Source organism: Neolamprologus brichardi, chromosome 1 (assembly GCF_056152115.1).
Source record: "Neolamprologus brichardi isolate AB-2024 chromosome 1, ASM5615211v1, whole genome shotgun sequence".
In the NCBI taxonomy this organism is placed as follows: domain Eukaryota; kingdom Metazoa; phylum Chordata; class Actinopteri; order Cichliformes; family Cichlidae; genus Neolamprologus; species Neolamprologus brichardi.
The window spans coordinates 16,475,672-16,488,354 of NC_142104.1; the positions used below are offsets into that span (position 1 = coordinate 16,475,672).

A 12,683-nucleotide genomic window follows, 5' to 3' on the forward strand; every position below is an offset into this window, starting at 1 on the left:
CCATCTCTTTTATTTTGCTTGAACATTCTTAAAACAGTTGGCAGGATCCCAGTTCAGCCTAGCTTTCTCCCCTTCAACCATCTCATACTAAGACCACAGAACTTCCAGATCAAGACATGCTGACTGAAAGAAAAATACAATAAAATAAAATAAAAATGAAATCAAAGTCTGCTGAATAGTTTGCAGACAAAAAATATTATCCCCAAAGCAAATTTCGTAAAATGTAGTAAAATATGCATTGCAAACAACAATATGAATTTTAACACAATTTAAAGCTCAGACATAACATTCAACATTACTATAACATTACAACATTACTATGTTGCTTGCATACATTAGTCCTCCATTTAATCAGGCTGTATCCATTAATAGTGACTTTATGCTATTTAACGTGTGGAGAAAACATTCAATTTTGAGTATAACTGCTCCACTCAAACAATTTGTGAAAACCAGTGTGCTTTTGCCTTTGTAACAATTGCCCATCTAGCAAAAACCAGTGTTTACACTTCAAGTGTCTAGACTTTAAGTTATGAACCAACAATCTTTGTTTAATAGCCACTGAGCAAACCACATAGTTTATATGAACATTTTATAACTTACAATTTTAAACTTTAAAAAGGTAAACACATATTTGCATTGGAGAAATCTTGAAAAAAATATCTGCCTTGCCTGAGTCTGTTTCAAGCTCATTCACCCCATTAGCTTGTTTTTTAGGAACTGTGCCTTGGATGACAACCTCTGCCCATCTAGCTTCATGATAATCTTTTGCAAGACTTCAAAAGTGCATTTGAGCTCCGGTGGGTAGCTTAGGTTCAGACAGTATATCAGTCCAAATAACAGAGCACAAGCAATTGCAATGCTCCTCAAACCAGTGAGAACCTCCACGCCTTCAATCAGGACACCGATGTTCTCTGGGTTATCTCCAGGCTCCGCACCCTCCTGCTGTATGACATACACTCCCATCACAGTTTGTTCCATGGCTTCAGTGTTGGCCTCAGTGTTCTGTGACGTAAAATATAATAATACATTTGTTTGAGTCTAGATATGAAAAAAAAGGAATTCAGCAATCAGCGGGAATATGCGGATATATTTACTAAATTCTATGTCTCTGGTTTCACACCTCAGAAATTTGACATGAAACAAAACAAGGACCAATTGCAATATCTGTTATTCACACGGGGTGTCACATTTTACCATTTCATATATCGAAATTACCCATAACTCCTGCAGCAAATTACATAACACAGAACATGTTGTGAATGTAACTGACCGTATATTCCTTCACAAGTTTCTCATGGTCTTCGTTCAGGTAGACACACAAGGACTTCAGGATGCATGCTCGTCTTGTATGTATTGTGTCATCCTAAGAAAAAAGGGAATCCATAATGACAATATTTAGCTTTTAGGCAGCATTTGAAAAAGGAATACTTAGCTTGGAAGAGTCCAAAAGGCAAGTACATATGGTAAATGGACTGGTTCTTATATAGCGTTTTTCTACTCGGAGCACTCAAAGCGCGTTATACAACAATTCCTTCACCCATTCACACAAGCACTTTTTCTAAACTGTTTAGTGCTTACTGTCTAACATTCATACACATTCACACTCCGATGGATGGGGAGCAATATGGGGTTAGTATCTTGCCCAAGGATTTTTGGCATGCAGACTGGAGGAGCTTGGGACCAAACCGCCAACCTTCTGGTTAGTAGCTGACCTGCTCTACCACCTGAGCTACAACCACCTCGAAACATCTGTCTAAACCAAATCAGACACAAAATGAGGCAACTAAACACTTTTTTTTTTCATTTTGATCAAAATTAACCATACGATTTTATCAATTACTTATTAATATAAGACTGATGCTTATATAATTTGTATAACAATATGAAAACCTCTTAGGACTTTTGCCTACCATATGTATAGATATCTTCGCTCATAAAATTGCCAGGTTATGGGCATAAAAAGTTCTTAAGCACAGATCTAACCCACCTTGGAGATGGCCACCATGATGTGTCTGATTTTTCTGCCAGCCACTCCACCTTTGCCTTGAAAGAGCTCCATCATGCGTGGAGTGTACAAGTCTAGCTCATAAAAGAATCTAGATAGCAGGGGTACTGTCGATATGCGCAGGAATTCCTTGTCAATCTGAAAAACATGAACAATGCACTTACAATATGCACCAGAGGAAGGACATAACAGGAATTATTAGCCGTTTTATCACAATATTAGTGAAGAAAGAAATAACTGGTCAACCATAAACACACTCTTGCGACATAAAGCTATACATATAGGACATGCACCTCTTTCTCGGTGAACAGAGCTGGCCATCTGCTTTTAAAATCTGCAATGAAGGGCTGTCCTTGAATAACTTCTTGCCTCCTGTACGAAAAAGTCTTCTGCATTTTCATTGTCACTATATCGTCATTGTTTCTCTTCTGAACCTCTGAAAGCAGTGCAATTCTCTCTTTTTCCAGGCTGTCAGTGGTTTCTCCTTTTGGATACTGCGGACAGTAATTGACTTCTGCTCTTCTAGGCTTTTTCACATTCAATGCTGCCTGACTTTTGTCTTGGGCCTTGTTCTTTAGTGAATTTACCAACACCTCAGCACAGCCCAGGCCTCTCAGTTTGGTCCGGACATTGGCCATTTTATACTTGAGGCTAATTTTCCAACCATAACAGCCATTGAAGGATCCCTGCTCCCTCAGACAAGGATGCTGTTTGACAAGGGCTTCTGCAACTTCATTCAGGTCATTGTCAGTTGGATAGACTTTAAATTTTATTATTTCTTCAGCCAGCCTTTCTAAAAGGTGGGATTTCAGTTTTGGTGAGGGGGTCAAATGAGTTCCACCAGCAATGAACTCAGCATTGGCCTTTTCAAGTTGCAGTTCAGCCTCATAGCTGAAACGAGGGACTGTGAAGACACTTGGCCACACTGACAGTCTTGTAGACGGTGATGAACCTGACGATGAAACGGGCCTTGTATTGTCTGTGTCTGCTGAAGAGCTTGAAAAGGAATGTGTTGGACTCCGCACTGGTTGACATGTCACTCCTTCATCTTCTGTAAAACTTTGCAACTGCACACTATCCAAGTATACAACCTTTAAAGTTGCTTTATCATTAATTTCAGAGATCGCAGTCAGATTTACGAACTCATTTCCAAAATCAGGATCTTGATATTGAAGACGAAAATCCTGTTGCACTCCAAAATTTGTCTTTATTTCCTGACACAATTCCCCAACGGAGTCTGATATCCCAGCTGGTAAAATTAGTTTCCTGGCATCATCTTCTCCGAGAATGATCCTCAGTCTTATGGGCTGGGCCATCACGTTGACCTGGACAAATATCAAATATTTAAAAAATAAATAAAGATGTACTCATTGACTATTGTGCGAGTGTGTGTAACAAATTCTAAAGTCAACGATAATTTGATGATGTCACCTTGGCCTCTAGGATTTTTTTTACTGGAGAAGGAAAAGTAAATAGTGCATTTTCCAGATTTGTCTTGCATTCTTATAATTAATGACAATTCTTGCATAAGATGCTTAAAAAAAATCTACTCTCAATAAATTAAGTAGAAATTGGCCTGCAAAGTATGAATTATTATTTACTGTGCCAGGTGATATAGGGGGAAATACTTACAAACATCACTCCTGTTTACCCTGCAAGTTAGTGTGTCTCTTCAGAGTAACCAGACGCAGGCCTCCCACTGAATAGGCAGCTAACGGGTAGTCATCGAGTAGTTCCCCATGCTCAATCAGAGACACCTCTCTCACATGTGACATGTCAAGTTCAAAAGCTCTGAAGTGCTCTCGATACCAAGCAGAGAACTTTTTTACAAAAAAGTATATTCTGCCATGCAAAATAAAAATTTGCAGAATTTCTGCAAACTCTGGCAAACCAAATAATTGCCCATGAACAACTATCATTCCTGTGCTGTAGTTCATGCCATTGTATGACACGCTTTTTGTAATATGGACATCAGTTTCATCTGGTAATCTTTGCTTTATAGCTACTGCGATATCACTTTTCAGAACATCAATTGGTACTGATGAGCCAACATTTACCATTAAAGGTGTCTTATGGTCAGAAGAGTGCAAGTCAGAGGCAATCATGAGCTGATGTTTTTTGGCAAGTGTAACAGGTATGTTCTTAAAACAGTTTGTATGGCGAGCAATTTGTTTAAAAAAAACTATGTTTCGCCTCAAATCTCATTGTCCATTTGTGGACAAGAGGCCCAAAATGCCGAATCAGAGCAGGATAGTGCTCCAAATAATGATGTTTAGGGAGAAGACTGTTGTTTGGAAAAAGTTCTTGGTATCTCTGGCGATGTTCACTGATTTTACACTCAAGGTATGAAATCGACTCATCAGACTGGACAGGGGCTACAACAAGCTCCACAATGTCCTTCAGATCCAAAACAATATGCCATGCAGGTTCATCCTCTGGAACAAGTGGACCAATAATTAGAGGCAACAAACGAAGTAGAGACCAATTTTCATGTGCATTTCCACCAATATTTTTTTTTAATGAGAAAGTCTGGGGAATTGCATGAGGCCGGTTGGTTTTATCTGCCCATTTATACTCAAAATTTTGGATCAAGTTGTTAAGTTTGTCTAAGGTGAAATACTTTTTAGAGATTAAAAAAGAAAAACAATGCGCAAGCTCCACTGGTATTATGCCCTCTAGCAGATCATGTGCTACATCTGGAGGGTAGCCTGCAGTGACATGAAAATGGCTCAGATTCTTACTCAAAATACAATCTCGTTTAACTCCACAACAAGCACTTGCGGTTTCTTGTGCACGCTTCAAATGGAATTCATGAAGTTCCGGTGTTCTACGCTCAAAATAACCAGCAGTCACTGACTTTATTTCAGATTTTTTAGCTGTACAGAATCTGCATATGTATTCAGCAGAAAAACTTTCCACAAAACCTGCCAGCCCATGGGCTCCTAGGTTGTCAGCTATGACGCAGCTCACAGTTCCTTTAATACACTCGTTCAACTGACTGATGAACACACCATGTTGCTCCAAAGTTACCAGATCTCTCAAAAGTGGATCAAATACTTTTTCAAACCCAAATGTCCTCAAATCTTCACTCTTGCAAAGTACTGCCAAATAAATGGATGAAAGGGCTGAATGAGAACCAGGTGGTAAATTGCCCAAGACCCAATATACACCACAAAGCTTGTGCTTTTTCCGTGAGGTCCCAAGAGGATTACAAACCTCAAAATCATCAATATAAAGGTTAATAGAAATTCTCAACTTCTCAACATCTAGAAAGCTATTTCTTTTATAATGCTCACCATCTCGAAAAGATCTGTAAACCCTCTGATCACCATTCAGATTCTCTCTATTTTCTTGAGCTATTTGTTCTTCAATCACTCTATCCAGCAATTTATTGTGACTCAATATTTCCTGCAATAACTGTAATAAAGGGATGTACTGAAATGACTTCCTTTGGTCTATCGATAAAAAATACTCAACAGGCTCTACAACCCTAAAATTTTGTATGTAGTATAGTTTTCTTTTATAAGGAGTGGCAAGAGGGCCACACTTTCCCAAAATTTTAGCCACAGGGTTAGAAACACATACAGAATTTGCAAGCTCTTCAATAACAGCCTGACTAATATGGAGGTTATGGCTTTTGAAAATTTCTGTAATTGTACGCTTTGTCAGAGGTACTGAACTCAACAGAAAAACTAACTCCTCTAAGAACTCATCTAATCCTTTTGCTGGAACATGAAATATGTGTTCCAATTTCAACAATATTACTGCTAATTTCCGTTCAATTAGTTCTGGCTGATTTTCAACAGCACTATTATCACATTCTGTCACTGACTCACTTTCAAATTCACCATAGGATACATCTGCAGAACAGGTAGCCCTTACGTTATCAGAGGACTCTATCACTTGAACTGGGTCCACACATGTAACTACACTGCCTTTAAAATCTTTAAGTGTGTGTGGATGATGCTTCCTCTTTTTGTGTGTATAAAATGTATTGTAAATATTTGTCTTGAAAGGGCAACCAAGAAACACACAACTAACTGTCTCGTTACTTCGCAGATGTGTTCCAATATGGACAAAAAAATCTCTCTCAGAGAAGATGTCACTGCAGTCACATAACTCACATTTAAAAGTTACTGAACTTGAAGCTGTCTGTGTAAACTGAGATGAATGAGCTTTATAGACATGAGTGTTCAGTCCACTCCAAGTCTTAAATGTGCACGGACAATTAACATATATGCACAGATAATGTTGACCTATTCCGTAATGATGATGTAGTTTATAATGTTGAAGTAATTTGTACCTACTGCTCTCTCTGGTAACACAATGTTTGCACTGCCACATACACGTCACTGATAAAAAATGAAATATGCATTAGAAAATGTCAAGGAGATTAAACTTCTGCATGATCCAAAAAAACCAAACAAAAACAGAATAATAATAATATGGCAAACATGAACTTACCATGTATTGTTGAGGAGGTGCATAAGAATCTCAGAGCATGGGAATGTGGCTCTATTTTGTGATGTATTTCTGGGGAGAGAAATTAATTAAAATAAAGTTATTACTCTGACAAATTTGGGTTAATATCTACAGACTGTTACGGTGTGTACGAGATAGACGCGACCAGAGCTTCAGGTTTACATGTAAAGTCAATGGAGGTCCAGCTAAACTTCGGAAGCAGATTTGCGTTGCGAAAACACTTTTCTGCCTGATTCACACGACTGAAGCTTTTGAAGCGCAAAGTAAAATACGCGCTGCAGTTTGTGTGGTGCATTTTGTGCATTCGCGCTTATCATGTCTACCGCTCACGCTGGTAAAATCTGCGGTCCTGTGGAGGACCTGATGGACCCAGGTGCGGTGAGGACGTCCTTTACGCACTGCTCTGCTCTCCACAGCAAATAGAGAAGGGAGACTCTTTCTTCAAACGCTAGATCGACAGCTGCCATTTTAATAACATACCATCTGGCACTACTTCCTCCCAGATCTCTGCTTCATGCGCGTGAAAATTGCATATTTTAAAGCGCGACCAGTTCGCGCTGGACGCGCTTCGAGGTGCGAATGTGCACACGATCAGCTAGGGGTGTCTATCCCGTTCAGTCAGCCTTAATGCAGAGCACCAGAGAAACTATAACCCGAACAATTATCCACGTAAATCATTCTGAATTCAAAAACTAAGTGAATATATTACAAAAAAAGAAAATGCACATGCAATTATTGTGACAGATTTTATTTTACTCCTTGTTATTAACTCCCCTAAACGCTGGTTTAGTTGAATTAAATCTTTCATCAATCCAGTTAATGCGGTTGCCCGCCACTAAACTCCACTGACAAAAACAGGAATTTTAGATAGAGCATCATAAAACACTCATAAAATCACCAAAACCATGTCAGTCAGTCTTACCACTGCTACCAACAATCACGAACTCCGGTTAAGCGGAAAGTAACCCGTCATTCACGGAGCTATACGCGAAGACATTACGGCTCTACGCGGCTTTCCCGCTCTTCAAAGTTAGCTAACTCCAGAGAAAAAAAACAGTCCTAACCACGCAGATAACCATGAAACACACCTCATTCAAAGTCGACAGAAACAAAAAAACCGAACTTACCAAAATAGCCTCATCAGTTATTGCTCTGTTGCAACAATTAGCGACTCCGGTTAAGTAAAAAAAAAAAAAAAATCAAATTCACCGACTTACATTTGAAAAATGTTTGCTACACTCCCTGCTACATATAAAGCTCCTCTAAGTCACCACACTACACAGGTAAAAAAAATTTAACTACTAGTATTTATCTCTCACGCCACTAACCTAAATAAATATATCAAGAAATATGTGAATTACTTACCTCACTATCAGGTATGCCAAAGAAGTAACTCCACGTGCTCGTTAACGTCTCAACGGACCTTTCCGCATCCGGTGGGCGTGGCGCATGCGCAATACATGACGCTATCAGAGCCGTTGGTTTGATGGACCTCATTCTCATTGGATTGCCATGAACGAATTTAACTCATCAAAGTTTTCTTTGATTCATATTCAACAAAAAAGAATGAATCATTTAATGAGCATAAAAATGATTTCTTCATGTAATGTAAACATATTACTACTTTGTTAATCAAACACATGCCCTAGTTGATTTTTTTGAGTGTTGAATGAACAATTCTTTCATCCAAATAGCCTTTTTTAAATGCTTCAAATGTAAAACACCATTACTGTGCAATGCTCAGAAAAACTGCGACAAGACCAAGAGCTACATCTCTGACTCTACAGGCCTCAGTTAAATTTTAAAGGTTAAAGTTCACGACAGTACAATTAGGGAAAAACCTGAACACGTGTTTTGTGAGAGATGAGGCGAAAGTGCAGATTTTTGGCCATAGTGCATAGGGCCTCATGTGATAAAAACCAAATACAGTATATCATCTGAAACACATCATACAAACTGTGAAGCACAGTGGTCATCATTTGGGCTTGTTTTGTGGCCACAGGGCCTCGGCACCGTGCAGTCATTGAGTCGACAATGAAGTAGCGTATGTTGACCAGATTATTCTAGTGTCAAATGTGAGGCCATCTGTTCAACAGCTAAAGCTCGACCGAAACTGGGTCAAGCAACAGGGCACTGATTCCAATGACACCAACAAATCTACAACCGAAAAAGAAAAACTGTTGCAGTAGCTCAGGGAAAGGTCAGACCTTGAGAGAGCTGTGCATAAATAAATGTCTGAAAGTCTCAAATAACTGAACACTATAAAGACGACTAAGGTTAAAATTCTTTCACAATGACATGAGAAATCTTACAGTAAATTAGTGCTTCAGGTAATTGCTGCTAAAGCTGTAGCTTTGTATGATCCTGGCTGTGGGGTCATTATCGTTTAATGTAAAATAAAATTGGGATCGCTTGTGAACTTAAACAGCCAGTTTCTTAAAACCTTTGCTGTATGTTTAAAAATTACACATTGGAACTTATGAATTTGTAAATGGTGTGTTGCACAAAACTGCTGTGAAAAAATGCATGAATTCACCGGAATACTTTTGACATTTATCTGAATACTTTATACATTTTTCCACAGGAATGTAGGCTAATATGAGATGGGAAGAAAAAAATAAGCTTTTGTTCTGTTCATGTTAGAAGTGTCTTTTATGAAATTTTCCACATTCTCTAACTTGAGGAGTAATGAATAGCGCGAGTTGGAGAGAGCAACACAGTGAGCCTTTCATGCTCCCTAATAAATACGAGGATACTGAGCAACAAGACCATGTAAATATACTGACCATCACCTTTTTTTTTTCTCCCCTCTCTCTGGAATGATGGATTCTCATTCGGATAATGTGCCGTGGATGAAATAGCAGGTACCATAGCCAGTCTGCCAAATGGTTCCTAATTAATATATTTTACCCACTCATTGGACTGTAAAAACACATTTTGTATTTTTGTAAGCCTGACATTCACTTTGCTCTTTAATTTATATAGACACAAAAGCATAAAAGAAATAATACCTGAGAACGTCTGGCATTTCAGGGCTGTCAGAATGCAATGATTAGTTTAGCCTTTTCAAGGATACAGTTGTCAGTTCTTTTCAGGGTTTGGGCTTTCTTTTGAATTGGTATGTTCTATTTAATGTTCGTCAAGAGCACAGGTCTGAAAGACTGTTAAGGAGAATAGAAGTAACTCTGGAGAAATATTATAAATTATTTTAATTACTACTGTGCAATTTTGTTTGCTTCTTCAGTCTCTTAAAAGTTGTACAAATTGAACAAATTATTTATCATTGTCACTCTGACAGATTGCATGCTGTTACTAAACTGAGTTTATTAAATGTGTCTTGAATTAAAATGCATGAAAACAGCAGGTAGCTTGTACATTTACTAAAGAAAGAACTTTTTTCTGCATTTTGAAACATGGCTAAGGTATTGAAGAAACTGTCTTACAATTATGAACAGATTTTGCAATTTTGTTATCCCTGTAAATATCGCAGAATAACGCATTTATTAATAAGTGACCTAGAGCCATTACAAAGTTTCTTAACCAGTGTGCTGCCTGGACAACCAGATGTGTTTGGAGCTTAATGCTTGAGTGAGTCTTAGTCCAGTGGAGGTTTTCAATTAGATGTTTTTTTATGGCAAAGCCTTACAGAGGTGCACCACGTTGTCTTCATTTCAGGGAAGCCAAATTTATGAGTCACTTAATAACTAAGTGACTCATATAATAAGTCGTGACTATTCAGAAAATTAAGAACATGCATTCTGATAAAGACTAACATGTGATATCAGTGAAAACTTTCAAATTACAACTGTTAGCTTTTCAGAAAAAAAAGAGCCCTGCATTATTTTTTAATGTTGTTGATTCGGCTCACTTGATGGGCGAACATTTTAAGTAATTCTTGTGTGTATGTGTGAAACAGCATTATTAGTAGTGACAATGTGTCCAGTCGACTGTGCTCTATATCGCTTGTTGCAAACAATAGAAATGAACTGTAATCATTGCTATTTGCTTAAACTTGTCCATTTTTTTTTCTTTTGCTGTGTGAGAGATGCAGTCCTATTCAAAGAGAAGTGCTTGGCTGACTCTGACTTCTTTTCAAATGCAACTTGCATCTATTGTTCCATCTATACTGAACTAAAATGAAAAATAGCTGTGATCACGTATGAACACATTAGTCCCACTTCTTTCTTTATTTTGACTTACATCTGTGAAAACATATTTGATATTAATAGCAGCCATATGGTATTCTTTTCTAAAGAGCTCCAAAATCTCAGTCCTCTCTCTGTACAGTACTATTTTGGCAGCTCAGGTTCAGCAAGGCAGGGATTTGTACAATAGGTGGCCTCTTTTCACAGGGGGAGAAATGATTTCTAATTCTGAAAGAACCCACAGCTTGGAAATTGCAGTTCTATCACACTACTACCCTTCCCGGTGAATACTGACAATCCCATATCTTACACTCAAACAAACTGACATTGTTGAAGTGGACAGGGAAGGAAGTAGATATGAGAGCTTTGTTGTACCCCTTTAGTGGAAGGAGTGAGAGGACACTGCTGTGTCCTTGTGAAACTCCTGAGGACTGCATGTTAAATGTCATTGCCTCTTAATCATCCACTGCATCATGATGCAGGCTCTTTATGGGCTGTCACTTTCCATCCAGAGACTATGTACGTCAGCCACTGTGGAAGCATGTGGCCACAAATAGCCAGACTTCAGAACAGGACTATGCTGCTTTGTGCTGGGCTGTTATATTTTCAGGCTGTGAATCGTCCGTATGTTCCATCCTCAGAATAGGATATCTTAGGAATGCCTTTGGGGAATCTCATTCACAAGTGGAACAAACAGTTACTTGGACAAAGGGATGAACTGATTAGAATTTGGTAATCTAAAGTCAAGGTCATAGTTGTATCAAAAACCAAAATATTCAGATTTCAAAGGTCAAGTTTATTTATTATCATTATGCAAAACTCGGTTTAAACAAACAAGTCAATTTAAAGCAAATCTAAAAAAAAAAATGTAGTAATGTTGAATGAATTAATGTAATAAATTAAAAATGATCACAGTGACAGGAAGCTAACAATGAAGTAATGTGTTCTCTTTTTTGGTTTTAGTAAGATTTGCTGCTGGATTTTGGATGACCAGTAGTTTGTTTAAACTATGCTGGCTCAAATATGCATATAATGAATTGCAGTAGATAAAAGCACCTATGGCTATCTCTGGATTTCTTTTAAATGTAATTGAGCTGACCTTACTGAGTCTCCTAATCTGCATAAAATGCAAGCAGGCAACTTAAATAACATGCTTGTTTGCTGTGTGAGGTGTCAAAAGTGACACCAAGGTTTTTGTAATACTGGCATAACAGGTAAGGAGCTCAGGTGTATTGTAGTGATTGTTGTAGATGCATCAGTGTGCACTTCTGTCTTATTCATATTTAGCTGCAATGCCATCAATCGTTTAATGTTATGGGTACTGTCACTGAATGCGTCATGAGTCATTCTCATGCCCATTATTACTATAGGGTCTTCACTTTACAAAATAAAGTGCCTTGATTTGCTATATATTTGGTATATGAATTGAATTGAATTGAACTGAACTGAATTGGGGTTAAAAGGGATGTACAGCTGCGTATCATCTTTACAGTAGTGAAAACTAGCAGTGTGCCTTTGTAGGTTCAGTCACAAAATGACCTAAACAGAACCTTCTTCTGAGACTTATCAGAGCATTCAACATCACGAATAGATGTCTCACAGGTCTTCACATGGCAACTTCATTAAAGTGCACTTTCAAACCACCAGCCTCAACTCTGCCTTCTAGGCATAGCTGGAAATAAAATAAAACACTCTAAAGTGGGCAGCACAGCGTTTCTCATCATCAGCTCTCAGCAAGAAAGTTCTGTGTAGAGTTTAACGTTCTCCCCATGTCGGTGTGAGTTCTAAAACATTTGTGGGTTAGGTTAATTGGCAATTCAGTGGGTGTGAATGAATGAATAATTCTCTGTCTCTCTGTGTAAACCCTGCAACAAACTGGTAGTCTGTCACTTTATGACCACTGGGATAGGCTCCAGCCTCTTTGTGACCCTCAACTGGATAAGCAGAAGAAAATAAATGAATGGATAAAGTACAAAAAAAGTGGAGAGTCGCATCAGAAGCTGGTCAAGGAAAATAATAAGATGGGTAAAAGACATAAAGACTGTAAAGAG

At 38.2% G+C, this 12,683-nt stretch overlaps 1 protein-coding gene across 4 annotated transcripts; it reads right to left on the reverse strand.

Moving 5' to 3' along the window:
* Positions 1 to 539: 539 nt before the first annotated feature.
* LOC118456022 (uncharacterized) lies at positions 540 to 7,932 on the reverse strand. 4 transcript variants are annotated; one of them, XM_087837799.1, is made up of 7 exons: positions 7,853 to 7,932; positions 6,470 to 6,538; positions 6,309 to 6,357; positions 2,299 to 3,330; positions 1,988 to 2,143; positions 1,271 to 1,363; positions 540 to 1,002 (listed from the first exon to the last, which is right to left on the reverse strand). In XM_087837799.1, exons 4-7 carry the CDS (start codon positions 3,319 to 3,321, stop codon positions 691 to 693), a joined length of 1,584 nt encoding a protein of 527 aa, XP_087693925.1. In that variant the 5' UTR covers positions 3,322 to 3,330; positions 6,309 to 6,357; positions 6,470 to 6,538; positions 7,853 to 7,932; the 3' UTR covers positions 540 to 690. The 4 variants fall into 4 exon arrangements, with proteins under 4 accessions (XP_087693925.1, XP_087693920.1, XP_087693928.1 ...); XM_087837794.1 differs by lacking the exon at positions 6,309 to 6,357; XM_087837802.1 differs by lacking the exons at positions 6,470 to 6,538; positions 7,853 to 7,932 and having other exon boundaries at positions 6,309 to 6,439.
* Positions 7,933 to 12,683: the final 4,751 nt, after the last annotated feature.

Bases quoted from the DNA above. Each gene is read 5' to 3' on its own strand.
- LOC118456022 (XM_087837793.1), bottom strand. The intron at 2,144-2,298 runs GTGCATGTCCTA...CATGTTTTTCAG, and splicing joins CTCTGTTCACCGAGAAAGAG to ATTGACAAGGAATTCCTGCG. The intron at 1,003-1,270 runs GTCAGTTACATT...TTTACGTCACAG, and splicing joins AACTTGTGAAGGAATATACG to AACACTGAGGCCAACACTGA.